This window comes from Pipistrellus hanaki, assembly GCF_964339955.1.
Source record: "Pipistrellus hanaki genome assembly, chromosome: 3".
Lineage (NCBI taxonomy): Eukaryota > Metazoa > Chordata > Mammalia > Chiroptera > Vespertilionidae > Pipistrellus > Pipistrellus hanaki.
In genome coordinates, this window is record NC_140505.1 from 130,924,285 (window position 1) to 130,947,992 (window position 23,708).

Here is a 23,708-nt window from a genome sequence, read left to right on the forward strand (position 1 = left end):
TTCCCACAAAGCAATAGCAGCCTCTGTACCCACAGCTATAATACATCTTCTCCATAATATAGCCCCGTCCTGGCTGGTCAGTAACAACTTTACACTACTTAGACAAAAGAGGCTTCTTACCAAATAGTGACCTCAGTCTTTTGGGTTATAGAAGGGCACGCTTGTGCAGGGTACATACAGATTACTGTGTCTTTGCTCTTGTACCTGTGTATAGACTTTGGACATCCTAATTGAGATTCCCACACTCAGAGTGGCCTTGAGCATCTGGCGTACTCTGAATAGGGTTGCCACAGAAAGAAACATCAATTGGTTGCTCCCTGCATGTGCCTTGACCAGGGCCCTGGGCCAGGGAAGAGCTTGTGACCAAGGTATGTGCCCTTGACCAGAATCAAACCCAGGACCCTTCAGACTGCAAGACAATACTCTTATCTATGGAGCCAAACCAGCTATCACTGGTAGATCCTTGATAGAAGTTTTTGATGGAATAAATTTATTTAAATTAAATAGTTATAGTAGCATCTCATGATATGGGAAGGAAATTGGTTACTCAACTAATATTAGATGTGCTTACAATGAAGCACCATGGTAGGTATTGAGGATTCAAAGATAAAAAGACAGGGGGTCTTTCCTTAAGAATTCACATTCTACTGGAAGTCTAGAGTTAGAGGCAAAGTCCATGTGGTCAACTTGGCTATTAGAGATAATAAAAAAAAAAAAACCTTTTAAAATTGTGGGCCTTAATCTGAGGTTCAGTTCCAAATAAATCTTGAATTATATTAGGGGTGTTACAGTTTCTGAGCTGGAAAAATTCTTCAGAAAAGTTGGAAAATTTCTCTCTTGGGTTTTGATGCTGGTTGCAGAATGATGGCTTCTGAGGGAAGAGGAGCCCAGTGAAAGGTGTTGCAAGGGATAGATAGAGCTCTATATGCTATCACCAGCATGTTTCCCAGGGCTTCCCATTCTACTTCGCTGTTAAATTTTTCTGGGATACTCCTTGGAAAGGGGGATTCTCTTTTCATTTGGGAATTAAAAGAATTCACGCACCTTCGGGAAATCAGACTTTGTCATTGGCATGGCATGACTTTTTAAATAATGAAATCTGTTCTGATAAGCAACTCAAGTTTTAACTCTCTTTGTGGGGCAGGGGGTGGAGGCCCCAATCTTACCAGTAAATTTGAGCTTTTGCTTAATGTCACAGATGGTGTGGTCAAAGATTTTTGATTATGAAGCAATCTTTAAAAAAAAAAAATAGAACAGCCTAAGTGATCTTCCTCTATATATACTGTATGCTATCTTTCACAGCATCTCATTGGAGAGGCAGCCTTGAGGGGTAGAGTAAGTAGGTTATCCTCTCATCTTCGAACACAAGCAACTCTCTGGCTGCTGTGAGTGACACAGGTGGAGGGAAATGCGGGGGAATTGCATTTTGACGTCTGGGTTGCTGCTTGCCACTCTGTCTCTTGCTATTGCCAAGCACAAGCCATCTTCCTTCGCCAAGAGCTGTTACCCAAGGGGGACACTGTCCCAAGCTGTTGACATGCTCTATGTCAAGGCAGCAAGGCTCAAAGCAACAATTCCAGTAAGTACTAGGCTCTTCTTACAATGAAGACCTACAGGACATTTATAATTCTGAATAAAACTTGTTTCTCTTTGTTTTGTTGTAGGAAGACAGCATAAAAAATATACGATTATTAAAAAAGAAATCAAAAAAGCTATTTATGGTAAGCCAGAGGGCCTTTCTTCTCTCCCAGGTTTCTAATTGTTTGATGTTTCACTTAAATTTTTCCAGATGGTCATTAAGTAATAAACAGGGGGATGTTTCAGTGACATTTTACAAAGGTGATTCATGGTTTATCATATGCAATTTCTTGTCTCTTATCTATAGAAGAACTGCAGATTCCAAGAACAGCTTCTGTCCTTCTTCATGGAAGATGTTTTTGGTCAACTCCAATTACAAGTTTGCAAGGAAATGCACTTTGTGGAAGAATTTCACAGCTTTAGGCAGAAACTGAGCCGCTGTGTAAGTATGCACAGCAAACATGGTGAGTCTGGCCCTACAAACCTACCTAGAAAACAGCATATGTGAAGCTGTCTCCACATCAAAGGGTGAGTAAAAGGGCCTAAGTGTTGGCTTGTAGTCCACACGGAGAGCTCATTTCTAGGAAAACAGGATCAAATAACCATGCATAACTCAGAATGCCACTATTTATTATATCTCAAGGAATGGCATGTAAACCATATTGAAGCAAGCTAAACTAACATGGAATGCTACTCAAATACAGAGGTGGGCAAGTGTAGGTTTATAGTTGGTCATATGGAAAATAATTAATAAATGATAATAGACAATGTGTTTTGTATGCTCACAACTATTAACCTACTTTCCCCCACTCATGTATTTCACTAATTTTTTTTTTTTTTTTTTTTTTTATCATTCCCTCTTTATGATTCCCAAGTAGTTCATTCATTCATTGGATAGTTCTTAAGTCCCAACTAGATGCCCAACACTATCTTAAGCTGTTTTCTTTTTCTTTCCCATAGTGCTGAGAACTTCTGGACTGCCATGCTCTCTGCTCTTGGGAAAAGTGGTTACTGAGACCTAAATGATGGGCAGTTGGAGGTGGATTTTTATTTTTCAAGAGTTAGGATATCTTTGTCTTGTGGTCCGTGAAAGGGTCAGGAATCCAAACCATAGCCCACAAGGCAGAGGAATTTTGTAAGGGTGAGCTGGTCAGTTAGGCAAAAAATTCATTGAACCTATGTTCACTTTTCTTTGGTCAGTTTGTGTTTAGGTCATGTCCTTGTTTGGGAGTGGGGCTGCATGATTTTTAAATAAACTTTCTCATTTCACTAAAATAGTAATAGTGATTAAAAATTACAAACTGGAAATTGCTCGGGGCCAGTTCCTTCCCCTGAAATCATGGAAAGGCCGTCACTCATCGTTGGTTTATTCTATATTTAATCTATAAACTCTTATAAAGGCAGTGGGTAGTATAGTCTCTTAAATTTAAGTGGAATTATTATGTAATTTTATATTTCTTTTGGCCTCCCTGATTAGATGATTATTCTCCCAAGGAAGAGAGCTTTTACCACTAAAAGACTTGAAGAGGGGGAGAATAATCCATGGAAGCAGCTGCTATTGGGGGAAATAGAGACCCGTGGCAGCGACTGTAGGTTAGAGTGGGGTCATCCAAAGGACCAGCAAACTGTTCCCATTTCAGTATCTGGAAGCAGGCATCCTCTTCGGCTTTACTTTGTTAGTGCCTTCTGCTTTTCTTTTTGCTGGAGAACCTGGGCTCCTCTGTGTAGGTGCTATCATTTGCATTAGCCATCCGATTTCATTTAATGCTATTCTAAATGAAGTTTGTTAATGATAGTGAGGTGCTCGAAGAAATCCTTAATCCTTGCCTGATACAATACAGTGTTATCTGAACATCTGGACTCTCCCCCTCTCTCAGGTGCCCCCCTTCCCCTTCCCAAGCCTGAATGTTTTTACCGTTAATCCACTCTCCTTGGTTCAAATAGCTAGAAAACAGATAATGACAGTTATAACCCAAACCAAGCTGAAAAACTTAGAAAACACAGAATTGTATAGGAACTCTGGTTTTCCTTGATTTGTTTTTGAAGTGTTTTCCTAAGGGGACCTCAGTCTGTCAATGGAGATGCCCTCCTCTCAGGGACTTGGGTCAATGCAGCACAGCATGGCACTTTTGGCGGGCTGTGGCCGCTTACCTAAGTGGTTGGCTCCCCCTTATGGCCAAATGGCAATACCACACCCAATCAACCTCCCCAAGAGCCACCAAGCTCATTTACTTCTTACTTTCTCCCACCTGTAGCAAACCATTGTTAGCTTCAGTTAATTTGTCTCAGGAGCTCTGGACTTTATGCCCTGGGATGTATCTGCCACCTTTAGGAAACTGGTGGATTAGCCTGAGGTTAGGAAAGCCTTCTCAGTCACTTTGATGCACGCTGACCATCAATGCAGGAACTGCCCCCTGGTGGTCAATGCACTCCAACACTCAGAAGCTGGGCTCACAGCTGGTGAGTGCAGCAGCTGTGGCGGGATCCTCTCCAGCCTCTGGGGCAGCATTAAGGATCCCTCAGGGGACATCCCCAGAAGGGTCCCAGACTGCAGAGAGGGTGCAGGCTGGGCTGAGGGGACCCCCTTTCCCCAGTGCTGCATGAATGTCATGCACCAAGCCTCTAGTTTTAAAATAATCATCCAGGATTTTTAAAAAACAATTACTCTGTTAAAGATGCAAAGATATTTCAGTCCTCATAATGTTTTCAAATATCATAATCTGCCGTATTTTGCCAGATGGAATTTGACTCTGGACGAATTAGTTGATTTTATGTTGAGCTAGGAGGAGTTTTTCACTTATTAAGAGCAAAGTACTAAATTACTTCTTTAAAATTGACAGTAAAGTCTTTGGTATTTTTAGGAGAGTTTGCATTGGGGAAATACTGTAATTTCAGTGCTGGAACACTTATGTATTACATTACCAAATGTATATTGGGTTATATCTGAGTTATCCTTCATAGTGGTTGTTTTGTGTCTCCAGAGAAAACACTTAAAAACCAAGTCTAGTACAATCAGGAATTAGGTAGTGGATCTAATCTGCCCTATTTTGCCAGATGGAGATGCTCAATATCTCTTTCTATTATGCAGCTGACATGGAACTTTTTTTTTTTTTTATAATATATTTTATTGATTTTTAACAGAGAGGAAGGGAGAGAGATAGAGAGCTAGAAATGTCGATGAGAGAGAAACATCAACCAGCTGCCTCTTGCACACCCCTACAGGTGATGTGCCCGCAACCAAGGTACATGCCCTTGCCCGGAATCGAACCTGGGACCTTTCAGTCCACAGACCGACACTCTACCACTGAGCCAAACCAGCTTCGGCGACATGGAACTTTAAGGTTACTGGCTATATAGATAAGGGTACAACTCTTTTAACACTATTATCACGAACCAACCATTGGACATTTCTAAGCTTTAGCTTTCTTATTTCAAAATTCAGATACAATGTTAAAATGTCCATGGCAAATAAATAGTTCTGTTTTCCCATTTTAACTTGTTCTTTCCCAGGTAACATTGTGCCACTTACTACCATGTGATGAAGGCAAAGAAACAATTATCCACATTTTGAGGGTTTATGGATTTATACTTAACTAGAGGCCTGGTGCATGAATTTATGCATGGGTGGGGTCCCCTGGCAATCAGGGCCCATGGAGGCTGTGGAAGGTTGCCCAGTAGGGGGGAGGAAGTGCGGGAGGTTGGCTGTGGGAGGGAACTGACCACCAGGAGGCAGCACTTGAGGTGAGTGTCTGCCTCCTGGTGATCAGTGCACTTCATAGCTACTGGGCGTTTGGTCGTTTGGTCGCTTAGGCTTTTGTATATATATGGATGCGTAGCCATGGAGTGGCTGAAATCAAGGGTTTTTGTTCCCTTCTTTCATTTTTTTCTTCTTCCTTCCTCTCACCTATCTCTCCTTTTATAAAATATTTTCAGAATATTTTATGTACCTGCTCTGAGTCAATTTGCTGAATAGCCAATTTGCAAAATGAGCAACTTTTTGAATCCATTATTTCATTTACCTATCTAGTTTTAGTTGACTGGCTTTATTTTATCTTCATATAAAAGAATTCCTTTGTTTTAAGGAATATTCTAATTTTTCTTGGTTTCAGATTTCTACCTTTGGAATTGGAGACTGAGTAGCAGAGAGAAGGGAGGTTGGGGAAACAAAGAAGAGTCATAATAAGGGAATTGTTGTGAACATGCAGAATTTTTAAAAATACACTTAACATAAATCTGTTCTTATACATGAGAAAAATGCATTTGTAGGCATTCCTTTGAGTGAAGAATACATTCAAGCATATAGCATGTACAAATTTCATATCAGAAAGACACTAATTGCTGTAACAAATACTTTCACAAATTTTAGTGGCTTTACATTTTAATATTTTTTAAATCCTTTCTTGAGGACATGCTTAGGGAGAGGAAGGGAGAGAGAGAGAGAGAAAGAGAGAGAAAGAGAGAGAGAGAGAGAGAGAGAGAGAGAGAGAAGAGAGAAACATTGATTGTATGCCTTCTGTATGTGCTCCAACCTGGGATTGAACCCAAAATCCAGGTATGTGCCCTGACTGGGAATTGAACCAGCAACTTTTCAGTGCACTCGATGACACTCAACCAAGTGAGCCACCTGATAGGGCAGTGGCTTTACATTTTAGAACTTTATTTCTTTCCCATGTAAGTTACAGTTTCCATTTATCTGGATAAGGTTGCTTTCCTCCACATTATGAATAGGCATCCAGGCTTCTATATTGCAGCTCTTTCATTCCCTACACTTTTTACATTTAGTCAGGTGAAGGGGGATGAGAGCAAGAAGACATATTTTCTTATAGCCTTGTTCCCAAAATGACACATAGTTTTCTGCTTATATACCATTGGCTAGAAATACTCACATGGCCACAATAACGGCAAGGAACCCTGGGAAATGTTGTCTAGCTTATGGCCGAGAAGAAGAAATAAATTTTGGTAAATAGCTAGCAGTCTCTGATATAATTTTTTAAAGTATTTGTTTATTAGTATATTATTTTTTGACCAGTGATACAGCCTTCATGAGCATGATACAGTGAGTGGAACACTTTTTCCATTCAGAATACTTATTTTGAGATTTATTCATGTTATTGAGAGTAACAATAATTTTTTTTAATGCCAAGTAGTAGTCCATTGAAATGATATAACACAATGTATTTGCCTATTATTATATATCCTAGAGGCCTGGTGCATGAAATTTGTGCACGGGATGGGGATGTGTGCGTTCTTCAGCCCAATCTGGGACCCCTCGAGGGATGTCCGATTACCTGTTTAGTCTGAACTGGCCTTCGGACATCCCTCTCACAATCCAGGACTGCTGGCTCCCAACTGCTTGCCTGCCTCCCTTTCTGATTGCCCCTAACCACTTCTGCTTGCCAGCTTATCACCCCCTAACCACTCCCCTGCCAGCCTGATTGATTCTTACTGCTCCCCTGTCAGCCTGATTGCCCCTAACTGCCCTCCCCTGCAGGCCTGGTCACCCCTAACTGCCCTCCCCTGCTGGCCTGATCACCCACAACTGCTCTCCCCTGCAGGCCTGGTTCCTCTCAACTGCCCTCCCTTGCAGGCCATCTTGTGTCCATGTGGGGGCAACCATCTTTGACCACATGGGGGCAGCCATCTTATGTGTTGGAGTGATGGTCAATTTGCATATTATTTTTTTGTTAGATAGGATAGAGGCATGGTGCATGGGTGGGGGCTGATTGGTTTGCCCTGAAAGGTTTCCAGGATCAGGGTGGAGGTTCCCTTGGGGCATGAGGTGGCCTGGGTGAGGGGCCTGTGGTAGTTTGCAGGTCAGCCATGCCCCTCAGCAACACAAGCGGAGGCCCTGGTATCTGGGACTTATTTATCTTCTACAATTGAAACTTTGTAGCCTGGAGCGGAGGCCAGAGCAGGCCAGAGTGGGTGGAAAGCTTGGGTTTCTCCATCATCAGGGGCAACCCAAGCCTCCTGCTCTCTCCAGCTCTGTGGCCACCACCATATTTCTTGGGTTAATTTGCATACTCACTCCTGATGGGCTGGTGGGCATGGCTTGTAGGCATAGCAGAGGTTTGGTCAATTTGCATGTTTTTCTTTTATTAGATAGGATTTTTATATCTCCAGGTTTTAGCTGTCACAAGTAAAACTGCTATGATTATTCATACTATAATTCATTTTATTGATTTCTCAATGTATCCCTTTTTAGTTTAATATATTTTCTCTATTGCTTTTCTGTTTTTATTAAGTTGATTTCCATTACGAACTTTACTATTTCTTTTTTTTCTGTTAAATTTGTGTTTAATCTACTCTTTATAATTTTTAAAAAAGTATTTTTATTGATTTCAGAGAGAAAGGAAGGGGGGGGAGAGAAAGAGAGAGAGAGAGAGAGAGAGAGAGAGAGAGAGAGAGAGAGAGAGAGAGAGAGAGGAGAGAGAGAGAGAGAAACATCAATGGCGAGAGAGAATCTTTGATTGGCTGCCTACTGCAAGCCCCCTACTGGGGATTGAACCTGCAACTCAGGCATGTGCCCTTGACCAGAATTGAAACTGGGACCTTTTAGTTCAAAAGCCAATGATCTATCCACTGAGCCAGACCAGCTAGGGCTATAGTTTATTAAGGTGAAAGCTTGGGTCATTAACTTGAGACCTTTCAGGTTTCTTTTAAGGTTGAAGCTGAGGTCATTAGTTTGAGATTTTCTGTCCTTTCATATAGTGTCATAAATTTCCCTTTAAATATTGTTTATCTGCATACCCCACTCTTTGATGTAAGTGCTTAATTTTCATTCATTTTAAAATGCTTTCTAATTTCCTGTTTGATTTCTTCTGTCACCCAGGGGTTATTTAGAACGGTGTTATTTAGTATCTGTATTATATGGGGACTTTTCTGGATACTGCTTTGATTTTGAATTCTTATTTGATGACATTTTGGTAAGGGAACATACTTTATGTGACTTGAATCCTTTTATATTTGTTGAGCCATCTTTTATGGTCCCAAATTTGGTCTATTTAAGCAAATGATCTATGTGTATTTAAAGAGAATAGATATTATGCTTTGGGTATAGTGCTTTATAATATCAATTAGATCTAGTTGTTATTGTTTCCCAATTATTCTATATCTTTACTGATTTTCTTTCTACTTATCAATTATCGATATCTCTGACATTAATAATGGATTCCTTGATTTTTTTCCTTGAAGTTCTATCAGTACTCATATTAGAAGTCCATGTATTTTGAAATTCTGTTATTAGGTACATAAATATTTATGATTAGATGTCAGCCATTATATATTTTATCTTATTGGCTCTAGATATTTTTTGTGTTCCTTTAAATATTCTTAAACTTTGTTTGGGGAGACAGTTAAATTGCTTGAAAAGAGTTTAATTCTTTTAGATCTTGTTTTAAAGTTTTGTTAGTTAGGATTAAAGCATTATTTTGTCTAATTCTACTAAGTCAACATATTTCAGTTAACTTTATCCAAATCCCTGTGCATTCTTTTTCCCCCTCTCTTCTTTTTCTTCTTCCTTCTTCTTGCAATTAATTTGTTAAAGAAATTGAGTAACTTGTTTAAAGAGGTTTTCATAGTCTATATTTTGCTGATTGCGTTTTCATAAACTAATTTAATATATTCTTTTCTTTATTTCTCATACATTAGTAATTACATATAGAGAATCAATCAGGTTCAGGTTTGATGTTTTGGCTGGATTAGTTCATATATAATGTTGTGTACGTTCATTAAGAGGCGCATAATATATGGCATCCATTTTTATCACATTTGCTGTCATTGGTAATTGTTGTCTAGATCTATTCATAAGGCATTGCAAAATGATATTTAAAAATTCTATTATGTTTTATTTATTAGCCTGGATGTTCTATAAATAGAATATAACTAGTACTATTTGACTGTCCTGAGGAACTTGTCATGTAAGAAAGGCAGAAAAATACTTAATTATTTTTATTTATTTACCATATTTCAATATAAGGAATTAATTTTCTAATGTTCTTCCAAGATTGTCAATGAGATGTTATTTTCTCTTCATTTCATTATTAACTCATGGACTTAAATTTTTTTTTATCTTTAAGAAGCCTTTCTAATTTCTATAAGCATACTGCCTTTTGGGTTTCTTTGCAAGTCTACTAATACTGGAATCTTCTTTAACTACTCTTAAGACATAGTACCAAAAAAAAAAAAAAAAAAAAAAAAAGATATGGTACCATAACCTGGCCAATGTTGCTCAGTGGTTGAGTGTCACTCTCTGAACCAGGAGGTCATGGTTCGATTCCTGGTCAGGGCACAGGTTCAGGTTGCAGGCTCGATCCTCAGTGTGGAGCATGCAGGAAGCAGTTGATCAATGATTCTCTCTCATCATTGATATTTCTATATATCTCTCTTCCTCTCCTTTTCTCTCTGAACTCAATAAAAAACATATTTTAAAAAAGATATAGCACCTTGATAATCATCCTGAGATGCCCCAAGGTCTGAAATCTTCATTGTATTTGAATGTCATCTTAGAGTTTCTGGTAACATTCTGAAGATTTTGTAGCACCAATTAAAATGTTATATTTTTACATAATCTGATTTGGGTAATTTAGATAGTATAATCATTAAAAGAAAATAAATTATGGGTTACATAAAGTACCTTTTTTTTTTTTAATAACCTTTGCTAACCATGATATTTGGCTAAATGGTATTTGGGAAGTTGACCTGTGCATATGTAAGAAGACATTTTAAAGGTTTTTATAGATCTGAAATACTCTGACTTGAAATGGAAGTTAATAGTTGCTTAATTGAATTCACAAAATAATTTGCCTAATTGCGAATAATCAAAGTTGAAGCTAAAAAAAAAAATCCATTAGTTTTTAAGATTTTATCATTTACTTTAATTAGCATTTTGAGAGCCTGAATAGTAATTGGTAATTAGAGAAAGGCTCATCTTTATATTGTGTGTAATTAACTTAAAGTCTGATAAGTCTTAGGAAATAGAATATTTGTATCTCCATTTCTTGGAGTGTGTTTGATAAGTAATTTTTATCATTAATTGCAACTAACTTATCAACGTGTGAAGCATTACTAATTATTTATCCTTGTAATTTCAAATGTTTTTTAATTGCAACTGGTTGATCTGATAAAGCTAGATGTAGGAAGTGAGACCAACCCTGCTTTATTCTTTCATTAATTGCAAAGTCCAAATCTTGTCGTCAAGGATAGCAATAATCTCATCTTGTGGTTGTTGGAAGAAATAAGTGAGATAATATATCAAAGTGCCTAGCATTTAATAGTTCTGTAAAACTGTTAGTGTCTTTCCTTACTGCTTTCCATACACAGAACACTAATTTTCTTCTAGTTACATTTTCTCAACAATTTTCTCAACTGCCAAAAGAGTAATTCTCCTAAACAATCAAATACCTTTCTAGTATCTACTGTTAGTGTTTGTTGCATTATGTGTATAACGTATAGCAGAACTTTGATTTCAAGATAAATAGATCAAGTAATTGGTTTTAACCTTGGTTAAATAGATTTTCTTTTTCTTTTTTGGTGCTCACCTATAATTTAGTTTTACTTTTTTATTGTTGACACCATCACAGATGTCCTCCACTTCTACCCCCACCCCTTTGCCTATTTCCATCCAGCCCCCATCACACACACACTGTTGGCTGTTACCATGAGCTATGTATATATGCTCTTTGACTGATCTCTTCATCTTCTTTAATCCATCCCTTCCACCCTGCTCTCCTCTGACATCTTAGTTTGTTCCATGTAGCCATGCCACCCTTTCTATTTTGTTCATCAGTTCATTTTGCTCATTAGATTTCACATATTAGTGAGATCATATGGTATCTGTCTTTCTATGTCTGGCTTATCTCACTTAGCATAAGAACCTCTAGATCCTTACATACTGTCACCAAGGATAAGATCCTTCTTTTTTACAGAGTCTAAGGTAACTATAGGTGAGTGAAATTATAGACACTCATTTATATCAGGTGATTCTGTTAGTTACATAGCATATAGAAATAGGACATTGTTTTGTAACTCTCCTGATATATATATATATTTACACAGGTATTGGATATCTGTTTTGCTTTTTAAAAAGCAAATGTTTGATTATGAACTTGCTTTTGAAGAGAGACATGGCAAAACGTTTATTACCCTTTTCTCCTTTCATGCAACCTATTTGGTTGCACATATAGGTAAGCTTTCTTTCAATAATGTTAATTAAAAATTTTTTCTTTTTAAGTTTCCTATAAACCTGTCTGGTATCAGTCATTTTGTGTTGATGTACTAATGCTCAACTTTTGTCCAAAGTGATATAACATTTAAAAAAATAGATTTTCAAGATGGGCTATACTTACTGTCTTCAAGTGTTATTTTAACGAACCTCAGAAAATATTTGTGATATCACATAAAAAAACTTCAAAAAGTTAATAAGATTTGCTGAAAAAAACCTATATGCTGTCATACAATAAAATAAAATTAGTTTAATCTTTAATCTAACTCTTTATCATTGACATTCTGAGGAAAAGAAAATTTCAGGAAACCCAGGCCATGGCCAAAGTAGGAACTGCCTTAACATTAAGGTTAAATAAATAAATAAATAAATAACTCTAAACAAACAAAAGGAAACAAAAAAGAATGGTTATAATTTGGGGAAGTAAATAAAATATATAAGATCTTACATATGGTTTTACACTCTTTGAATGGTTGGGAGAATATGGCATATACCTATAATAGGAGATAATATAATAAAACTCTTTCTGTAGAAAGGTTGGAGGTTGCTCTTTGTGAGAACACAGTGTAAGCAGTTATTTCTCTGAGAGACTGACTATACATGTGTAGCTGTCCACTCACTGACACATATATTTCATTTTCTAGAATTTTCAGTGGGGAGGGATTTTTTACTTTTGTTTAACTATCATACACAATACACATTTATATAATTTTTCAAACACATGAGGACACTGTGGACACCAATTAAGCACTGCATTACTTGTTCATCCAATTGTTTCAAACAAAGCTCTAATGCTCATAAGTGCCTAAGACATGCTTCAAACTTACTAAACCCATGTCCCAAAGTGGTAAGCTGATGCTTGCATCTCATTCATTGATTCATTTAGTAAACAACAATTTGTTGAGTGTTAGTATTTGCAGAACACTATTCCAGAAGCCGCAAATTTAACAAAAATTCGCAGGTATCTCTGTCCTAGTAGAGCTCCTTGAAAATGCTTTCGGCTGGGTTCAGCTCGTCTCAGGTTGTGGCAGGTGCAGAGGAGGGAGCACACAGGAGGAGGTGCTGCAGCAGGGCTAATGCATATCAAACCACGGGTAATGGAGTCTGGGATTTCAGCTCCGATCTCAAGGGTGTTTACATCACCTCTGCTCTCTCCAGCCACAGAACATCATGCTTCCTGGGCCTACTCGTCCCTTGTCCCTGTTCCTTCCACTCCACCTTATCCTACAAGATGCAACTCGCTTGTTTTTCCTTCTAGAAGCCTTCTGGGATTCCACAGTCAGATTGTGTCTTTTCTGTCTCCCAGAGCAGTTGTATTTTTAAAACCACAGTATTTATCACAGAGTATTGTAATTTTGTGTCACTGTCTGTCTGAATAGATGAACCATCACTTGAACACCAAGGCAATTTCCATGATGTAGGGTCATTTTATAAATCAACACCATGTGGGTGGGAATGCTACTGTATGCCTAGCAAACAGTTAGTGTGCAATACAAATGTACTGACTTAATGAATAGTTAGGCCTTGTGTTTGGTGTTCTATGACTATCTCACACCTCTCTTTGATCTGGTCTCTAGTTATTCTAGCCTTACTAATAATTTACCTTTAGTCTAGATCATATCCACTTTGGTTGAGTTTGTCAAATCCTTCAACCATTTTTATAATAAAACTGCTTGCCCTTCGTTGCACGTTCTGTTTCTGGCAAATGCAACTAGATACTAAAATATGAGATAAAAGAAACAATTTGTTTATAACATCCTCCTTTTAAGAAAAGCAATTGAAATCATGACAATAACATCTGGCTATCCTACTGTGTCTGTGGACATATGTACAACAGTCAGGAAAATTAGGACTTTCTGGGTCAGAACTTTTTTTTAAAATTAATTGTTCTTTTTATTGAATTTATTGGGGTGACATTAGTTAATACAATTATACAGGTTTCAGGTTTGCAATTCTAAAATACATCATCTGTGTAATGTATTGTGTGTTCACCACCTCAAGCCAAGTCTCTTTTCATCACCACTTATTCCCTTTTAACCTTATTCTACCTCCTCTCACCCCAAACCCCCTTCCCTCCGGTAATCACCATACTGTTGTCTGAGTCTATTAGTTTATTTAATTTTTGCTTAATACCTTCACCTTTTTCACCCAACCCTGCAACCCACTCCCCTCTGACAGCTGTCAGTCTCTTCTCTATCTATGAGTCTGTTATATTTTGTTTGTTAGTTTAATTTTTTTCCATTAGATTCCACATACGAGTGAAATCATATGGTACTTGTCTTTCTCTAAGTGACTTATTTCACTTAGCACAATCCTGGGTCAGATCTTTCGTAGGGGTTATTTATAATAAACAGAGCTTAAGGCACCAAAAACATCCCATAAACCAATATACCTCTAGTGACAACCCTGGCCTATTAATTGTTATCTATCTATCTATCTATCTATCTATCTATCTATCTATCTATCTATTTCCAAACCTTGTTTTTCTCATTTTTTACTCTCTTGTTCTATTTAGGGTAGCATATGGCTTAGATGGAGTGAGGTCAAAAGCCTCTTGTGCTTCCCACCCTGCTGTGGGATGCACTGCAGATCAAAGTTTTCTGGGCAAAGAATATAGTCACAGGAATGCCTTAATAATATTTAACTTCTGTAATGTCCAGGATTTGGTTGGCTTCTCTGATCTCCCACTTTCAGTGTTAAATCTTCAAATCCTAACACGTGGGAATTTGATATTACGCCATGTAACTTGTATCTTCTGTGCTTTGTGCTAATCCTTGCAGGTAAGAACTTTGATATAGTGCCTCGGAATGAGGCAAGTATTACTTCTCCTTTATATTGAGTTTCCTTTTTTTTTTTTTTTGCAAGACTTGGGCTACTTTTATGTTAGACTAGTGGCCTGGTGCACGAAATTTGTGCTGGGGAGGGGGTGTTCCTCAGCCTGGCCTGCATCCTCTCCAATCTGGGACCCCTCAGACACCCCTGTTACACTACTCTTGCAAATGGGAATGCTGGCTCCTAACCGCTCACTTGCCTGACTGCCTGATCACTACTAATTGCTCTCCATCCCAGCCAGATCTCCCCCAACTGTTTCTCCCCACCTCCTCTCCCCCAGCTTGCCTGCTCATCCCAAACTGACACTCCTCCCCCTGCTGGCCTGCTTGCTCCCAACTGCTTCACCCACCGGCCTGCTCACCCCCAACTGCCCCACCCACTGGCCTGATTGCCCCAACTGCCCCCCTGCCAGCCTGATCGCCCCCAACTGCCTCCACTGCTGGTCTGCTCACCCTCAACTGCCCCCCTTACTGGCCTGCTTGCCTCCAACTGCACTCCCTGCTGGCCTGATAGCCACCAACTAGCCTCCCCGCCCCTGCAGTCGGCCTGCTCACCCTCAGCTGACCCCTTCCCCTGCCAGCCTATCACCCCCAACTGTCCTCTCCTCTTGGCCTGATCGCCCCTAACCTCCTCTGCCTCAGCCCTGCCACCATGGCTTTGTCCGGAAGGATGTCCTAAAGGTCTCCCGGTCTAATTAGTATATTACACTTTTATTAGTATAGATAATTGTAGGCTAAAAGGACTTGTATCTGATAAACCTATTCATTTATAAGATAATGGGCAGACTTCTTTAAATTATCACCAGACCTACTAACGTGGCTGAAACTAGGCTTGGTATCTCTAGAATTTTCTTTTGTAGTTCCAATCTGAAAAACAAATCAACAAAGAAAAAAAAAAAGAAAACACCACACACACACACACACACACACACACACACACACACACGCACTACACACACTACACACAGGGTTTCTTCTTTTATAATATTTAATATCATGTTGTCCATTTTCAGGTTGAAATCTTTCTTCGTCTCAAATTCATTTCTGACATTACCCCTTGTGTTATAGGGAGCAGAGATCTTTGAGCTAATTTCCCTTTGAAATGATTTTGAAAGTTTTCAACAAGAGATTGACTTAGTTGAAATATTTTTTCCAAGTTATGCTATTTATTTTTTTCAGTTTAATACAGTGTTTTTAATTCAAGACTCTGGAGTCAGAATATTTGGATTCAGATCTCAGCTGAACATAGGCGGAATATTAACTTCCATGCTTCAGTCCGTAAAATGAGGAAGTAATAGTACCTCCCTCATAGGGCTGTTGTGAGGACCGGATGAATTCATACGACTAAAGCCTTCAGATCAGTGCCTGACATATAACACTAACATAGTACATGTTGACTATTTTTACCTACCCATCTTCTCAGTCTTTCTGTCTTCACTTGAAGGGGAATTGAATAAAGATGAGAGCTCCTGCTGAAACCGGTTTGGCTCAGTGGTAGAGCGTCGATCTGTGGACTGAAAGGTCCCAGGTTCGATTCCGGTCAAGAGCATGTACCTTGGTTGCGGGCATATCCCCGGTAGGGGGTGTGCAAGAGGCAACTGGTCGATGTTTCTCTCTCATTGACGTTTTGTTTCTAGCTCTCTATCTCTCTCCCTTCCTCTCTGTAAAAAATCAATAAAATATATTTTTTTTAAAAAAAGATGAGAGCTCCTGAAACTGCTGAATTTTTACCTCCTACCAGTAAACTTGTGCTTTGTTAATTTTTCTACCTACAACTCTTTTATCTACTAACACTGTCTTGCTCATCATTATGACTTTACTACCTAGCAGGTGGCCCAACAAATAGTAGGCACTTTAGGGATATTTAATGAATGATTGGATTCATTCTGTTTTCTCTGACATTGGCTACCACTGTCCTGGATGTGTCATGCTTTGCCTTGGCCTTACAGGATTGGCTTGAGCTGAAATATCCTCTTCTTAATTTAGGACTCTTATCACAGGAACATCCAATCCTGTGCTTGTGAAGCCCATCAACTGCACCTTACCAGAACATTCATGTCTGCAGTCCTTCTGTGCCTCATCACCAAAGCCCTTCCCCCTAAGCAAGGTCTGACTGGAAGGCAGAGTCCCCGTCTGTGCAGTCATGATACCATCATCACCTTTAAGCCCCGAAACAGCATTCAGGATATAACTGTCAAATCATTTCAGTTATTTTCTCTTGATAGGAAAGGAGCCTGAATTATGCTTCTTCTCTCCACTTCTCATCTTTGCATTTTGGCCCTTCGTATTTTAGTTAACCAACGGGACTTGTTGGTTGACATTGGCCGTGTTTCATTTGCTGTAATAGGTGTTGTCATTTAGCTGCTTCTACTTCATGAGTTTTAATTAAGTGTTATCTTTATTGATGTCCCCAACTCTGTTACACTACTCTTGTGATACCTTGGGTGAGTGACTTACACATCTGGAGCTTGGTTTCCTTTTCTACAACTTGAGAACACATGGCCTTCCCTGGTCTATTCTAGAGCTAAGGTTTTATGAGCAAAAACTAAATTGATACATTAGATATCTTCACCTTTTTCTTTCCCTTTCTCTAATTAACTCCATGGAAATTTGTGAAAGAACAGAAGATGATGTTAATTCCTTCCTACTTATCTCCTAGGCAATCCTGTGCTCAGATAGGATTTGAAAATTCACCTCCTCAAGGGAGACTGGTAGTCTTTACCAGCCAGGCTATAAATCATCAGCCTCCTCCTTCTCTTAATTCAGAAATTAATATTGATTTCTTATTGCTTTCTCTTAATTTCTCTGGCAATTGACTCCTGAATATTGTACAGTGCAATGTACATAACAGTCACAGTCACGGTAATTTTTCAAAAAGTAAAAGTTCTTTGTCTTTCCCACATCTCTCATGCTGTCCACATCTCTCTTTTCAATTGCCCCAGCCAAGCTTTTTTTCTTTCAGTTTCCTGCCTCAGAGCTTTTGCACACCTCTCCCTCTGCCTGAATAATCTCTCCTGTGCTTCTTCCCAACCACCTCCATCTTTCTCTAGATCCTAAAATAACTGGTTCCTTTTCATTTTTCAGATCTTAAATTCAAATGTCATTCTTCAAAAGAACCCTCCTTGACCAATTGAAAGTATATCATTCTTATAAATCCCTATCACAGAGTCTCGTGCATTACAAACACAGCTTTCATTGTAATTTGTAAACTTCAATTTTTGTTTCTTTTCTTATATATTATCTGCGTCCACCATGAAACTATATGCTCTGTGAGGACAGACACCATGTATTATTTATTGCCAGTGCATATCCATGCCCAGAACATAATACCTACTGTATTTTCCGGCGTATAAGATGACCCCTAATTTTACAGTTAAAACATAGGTTTAGGCCTATATTCGCTGTATAAGACTACCCCCCACTTCCGAGGCAACACCAGTTCTTTTTTTTAATAGACCGCCTCTCTGACTCTGGCCAATCTGAGTAGGCTTTTTACTAGAACACAATGTAGCTTCGGATACAGAACATGTATAATTTACATGCATAAAAAGCCTGCTTGGATTGGCTGAGTTAGAGAGGCGGTCTATTAAAAAAAGAACTGGTGTTGCCTCGGAAGTGGGGGGTAGTCTTATACAGCGAATATAGGCTTAAACCTATGTTTTAACTGTAAAATTAGGGGGTTGTCTTATACGCTGGAAAATACGGTACTCAATAAATATTTTCTGAATAAATGAAAGTACTATTAGTGCCTCTTCAATAATATTATCTGTATTTACTGTTGATTTCTTAGATTTCCTGTGCTTCATCAGCTAGAGAGATGAAATCCATTACCAGGATGAAAAGAACATTTTATGGGGTAAATATTCCAAATACTTACTTTTGAATACTGTGATTTTTAAATCAACAAGATTTCTGCTTTTATATCTCTACTTTATCTGCAGATTGGAAACAGAGGAATCTACAAAGCCATCAATGAACTGGATATTCTTCTTTCCTGGATTAAACAATTCCTGGAAAATATTAAGTAATGCAAGAAATCAATTGATTTGATTATTTTGAAACAGAATAAAAACCACCAGGAATAAATTTAAAACAGTGTATTTCTTTTTTAAATTCTGTACATAGTACTGACAGCAAGTTAGATTCATAATGGACTGGAGCAGGCATGTCAAACTTGCAGCCCTCAACAAATATTCATTAACGATGACTCATTTATTCCAGCCCTTTGTATTCAGCATGTCTCTATCGAAATAAACCTATGTTTCTATAAAAATTGAAGCTTTTGCTTTTTTGCGGCCCTCATAAACTTAAACCTTGTTTATTTGGCCTGTGTTAGCCTTTGAGTTTGATATGCTTGGACTAGAGAAATTTAACAAAATAAAGTTTTATAGTACTTTCATTTTGAACATGTTTTGTTACTGCCAAACACATTAATACATTTAATTGAAAGGTGTAGAATCAAAATTAACTCATCTAATATTTGTGGAGAGAAAATGGCAGATTTCTAGGAAATACTATAATGTTATTGGGACTGAAATAAATGCTATATATGTGATATTGTCCACTTAAGAGTTTGATGGTTCCTAGTTATGCCCAGTGTGAACTTAGCTCCTAACAGATTTTGAGTTTAATAAAACTGTTTCTGTCTCCTAACTGCCCTTTTAATGACAGCATGCTAGAATTTCATTGAGTACAATGGGTAACAACCAGATCAGATAAAAAGAAAACCACCCAAGTCAGCGACATGCTTGGAATAGTTTACTAGTTGCCTTTAACTAGTACTAAACCTATGCTACAAAGACCACAAAGGATGCCAGAGTTTGATAATGCTCCTTACAATTCAAAAAGTTGATAGAGGCCAAAGAAAAGTCTAAATACAGCTTAGATACCACGACAGCAAACTTCTCATACTATCTAAATACCATATTTGTTTAGCTAGACCTTCACTTAAATGAGTACTATGGATTGACCATTGTTTTGCATTAAACAGACTCAGCTTCATAGCTATCGGCATGCTAAGCATGGCAGTTTCAGAAGCACTCTGTGTGACAGCCAGGTCACACCCACAAAGCTCTCATTGTGCCCCTGCTGCACACAGACGACATTGCGATTTTGTGACATAAATAGTGTGGGCTTCCACAAGCTTTTGTGGATTTTGTCCCTGGCACCTCTTCTCTTCATTGCTTTCACGCTATCCGGTTCTTCTTTTCCATCTTACAGTCATTATTTTATTCACCAGGGCCTACCCTCTCTTAGTTGGTTTCAGATTCCAAAATTACCTCTTTGTCTCCCCCCTTCTTCTTTCCTGCCTTCCCCATCAACACCCTGTGGTCTTATCTCTATCTGGGCCTCATTATTAGGCAAAACCACAGGGAAGAAAAGGTGTGGTGAGCAGAGGGAGTTGGTGAGGACTCTTCATCTCATGCTGAGGATGTAGGGGTTCCCTGGGTAGGCTCCCAGGCCATCAGTAATGGGGCAGCATTCCTTCCTCAGGAATCTACTGGCTTTGCCATGGGTCTGAGAAGTGCACCCACAGCCTCTCACTGCCCCACTGTTAGGGTACTCAGTGTTTCTGGGAACAGGCACCCCACACAGCTGAGGTTGCGCTGCACTTCCACAGAACCTGGTGTCTCCAGTCCTGTTACAAAACTTTTTATAATGTCTCCAATTATTATACATAGGGACTCTAGATATAAGAGGTACTGAGAAATATTTATTTGCTGGCCAGCAAATTTCAGGTCTTTGAAAGATAAAATTTCATCTGTGTTTTCCAATATATTTGGATGATTGAATTAGATGGTTTTGTTTGTTTAATTGTTTCTTATATTTTTAGGTTTGCCCAGAATAATCAATAGGCTGCTAAACTCAATCAGAAGCACTATAGAAATTTAAAAATCATCACCAAATAAAAGCCAATATCCATGTGCTGGTGCCTATTCACAAGTAAACTTTTTCAAATATCAAGGAAAAAAAGCATAGTTTCAGCATGTTTGAGCTGAATCTGCTCTTACCACAGGGTAGAGTGTTAGTGGTCTGAGTCCCAATGAGTAGCCTGGAGTGGTAGCAAGAGCCCTCAGTGAAGTCCTGGGACCTGGCTTGTCCCAATTTCCTTGAGGTCTTTGCCTACATCATCAGAGGGTAACTCATACAAAATATGGATTCCCCTCTCAACTTATCATCCCTCACCACTTTTCTCTAAACCACTTCTCTCCCACTGGCATGCTTGCATTGACTTGTTTGTTTATTGACTGTCTCCACCACACAGAATATAGGCTCTGTGTGGCAGGACTTCTGTCTGTTTTGTTTCCAGTAGGGTCCTCAGCACACACAGAACAGGACCCGTACATAAGGCATTATGTAAGTATGTGGTGAGTGTATGAACCCATAAAATAATGGATTGAGCCCAGCTGGCGTGGCTCAGTGGTTGAGTGTCCACCTGCGAACCAGGAGTTCATGGTTCAATCCCCCGTCATGGCGCATGCCCAAGTTGCAGGCCGATTCCCCAGTGTAGGGAATGCAGGAAGCAGTCAATCAATGATTCTCTCTCATCATTGATGTTTCTATCTCTCCCTCCCTTCTCCTTCCTCTTTGAAGTCAATAAAAATATTGAATAAAGAAGAATGGATGGAGGTCTTGGCCCTGCTGCTCTTAGAATGTGTGGCCAGTGTCAAGTTACTTTACCTCTGGGCTGGTCCTGATTGAATTAACTACAACAGGTGATCTATACAGATGCCTGCACACTGTGGAAAGATGGTCTTCTGTATTCCAGATGCTCGGCCCTCTCAGGATCTCACACACTCTCCTCTTTTCCCACCACCTGCCTCTAACTCCATCCCCAAGCCCTGCTTTGTCTGGCTAAATTTTCCTAGTCCATTAAGATTTCATTGAAACATCCTGCTATTAATAGCTTTATACATGTTTTATTTCTTCACAGAACCTATCATAATTATCATTACTTTACTGGGTATATATTTAATGTCTGTTTCTCTCACTAGATCGTCCCTCTCTGATTCACTGCAGTTCTGCCACGACTCTTATAATTAGTAAGTGTCCAATAAATATTTGTTGAATGAATAAGTAAATAAAATAGTAAATTGAATTGGATAGCCTCCAAGTTTCCTCCAGCTTTTGGCATTCTCTGTTGCTATAATTTCACCTTGAGGAATGTAAAATAATAGTGCTTCCCACCTTGAGTCCTTTACGAGCACCTATATCATTATTTGCATAACAAGAATTCAAATCAACACATTTTTTAAAACTTGTCCCAAGTAAAAGGTAACTGTAAATAACTATACAATTCTTAAAATATGTTACTAAACTTAAACAAATTCATTGTTAACTGAAACACGTTCATTTGTGTACCATGTAGAATCATCTTACAAACCCCAGGTGGAATGTATCTCTTACATTGGGAAACGCTGCATTGTAATGAATTTCCACTGTCTCATTCTGGTCCAACAGAGAAATAGTTGGAAATTAAAACTTGATAACTTTAACCTACCCACAGATACCAGTTTAGAAAAAGGCAAGCCACGATGTCTAGGTTTCAAACTGGTTTCAGAGCCCCTGTCATTGTTTCCAGAGATGGAGGTACAGAAGCATGCTCACCCAGTCAGTCATTCCATGGTGTGATGACGGTGGCTCTCGACAGAGGCTGGCGGGATGGCAGAACAGCCCTCTGCCTCCCTTCATGTCTCTTCCCAGGTAGTGTGGTCAATTCAGCTCCCCAGGGAGGGACACTACAGGAGTCACTGTCTTTCCTGTTAGCAAGGCTGCTGGAGTGGCCAGATGTACATGTATTAGTAGGAACAAAAAGTGAAAGCTCAGTCAGGCTGAACAGGAGTAGCAGAACGCAGATGCAGAACTGTGCTGTGAATCATACGATTCGCATACGGTTTATTCTTATAAGACTGTGAGTTATCAACTAAAATGAAAACCAATCAATTCTATTGATTGCTTTTTACCTCGTAGTCTCAAACCAAAATACAATGTTCCTCTAGTGATTTTTATAAAAGTCAGAATAGTGGTTACTTTTGGGGAAAAGGATAGGCTTGTGAATAGAAAGGAGCTCCTGGAGGCTTCCAGGGTAGGTGTCCATGGTTTCTTGACCTGAACGATGGTTACAAGTCTATTCACCTTATATTATTAAGCTGTGCATTTGTTTTGTGGGGTTTCTGTTTTATATTTTACCATAAAACTCTGAAAATCCGAAGCAAAAACAAAACACAATTCTATAAACAGTTACTGAATACTTACAATCTGCTGGTCATGGCTGATGTAATAAAGATAAAACTCATAGTTTCTCTATAGCAGTTTAGGACTTGGGAAAGTAGATAGAGAGATAATCACATTATGAAATGCAGGCAATAATGGGGATATATAGGAAGTGCAGTGGGGAGGGAGGTCAAGACACACTGCTCTGAGGAGGCCAAGTTTGAGGTAATTTAGCCTTTAAGACTCAACTTGGGTGTCGCCTTTTCTAGAAAGTCTTCCTTGATCCCCTCCTCCCAGTTCTCACTCCCAGGCTGGTTTGATGCCCCTTGCAGATCATGCTTTTCGAACAGAATTTATCATGTTGCTTTGTAATTTTCTGCTTGCTCTCCTGAATAAGACTGAGTGCTATTCAGGGTTGATCCCTTGGTGTGTAGCATGGTGCTTGTCACATTTCAGGAATTCAGGAAACATTTTTGAAATGAAACAATGGAAGAAAATGATGACAGTGAGACTGGAAAAAGAAAAAAAGGACTTGGGAAATGTTTAGGAGGTAAAAATGATAAAACTTGGTGATCAACTGGTTGAAGGGGGTTTGGGGATTGGTGCTGAGGACACAGTCTAGCATGACCCTGGGGTTTTACAATTTCCACTGATTTATAGTAAACTAGTGGCCCAGTGCATGAAATTCATGCACGGGGAGGGATGTCCCTCAGCCTGGCATGTACGCTCTCCAATCTGGGACCCTTTGGGGGATGTCTGATTGCCAGTTTAGGCCCAATCACAGGGATTGGGACTAAACTGACAGTTGGACATCCCTCTTGCAATCCAGTACCATTGGCTCCTAACTGCTCACCTGCCTGCCT

General features: G+C 39.1%; 1 protein-coding gene across 1 annotated transcript; it reads left to right on the plus strand.

The window, feature by feature from the left end:
- Positions 1-1,408: 1,408 nt before the first annotated feature.
- On the plus strand, positions 1,409-18,659 carry IL26 (interleukin 26; the record flags this gene model as incomplete). Its single annotated transcript, XM_084877616.1, has 5 exons — positions 1,409-1,579; positions 1,665-1,721; positions 1,886-2,020; positions 18,422-18,487; positions 18,573-18,659. The coding sequence occupies 5 exons, from the start codon at positions 1,409-1,411 to the stop codon at positions 18,657-18,659; spliced, it is 516 nt and encodes a 171-aa protein (XP_084733742.1).
- Between the last annotated feature and the right edge of the window lie 5,049 nt (positions 18,660-23,708).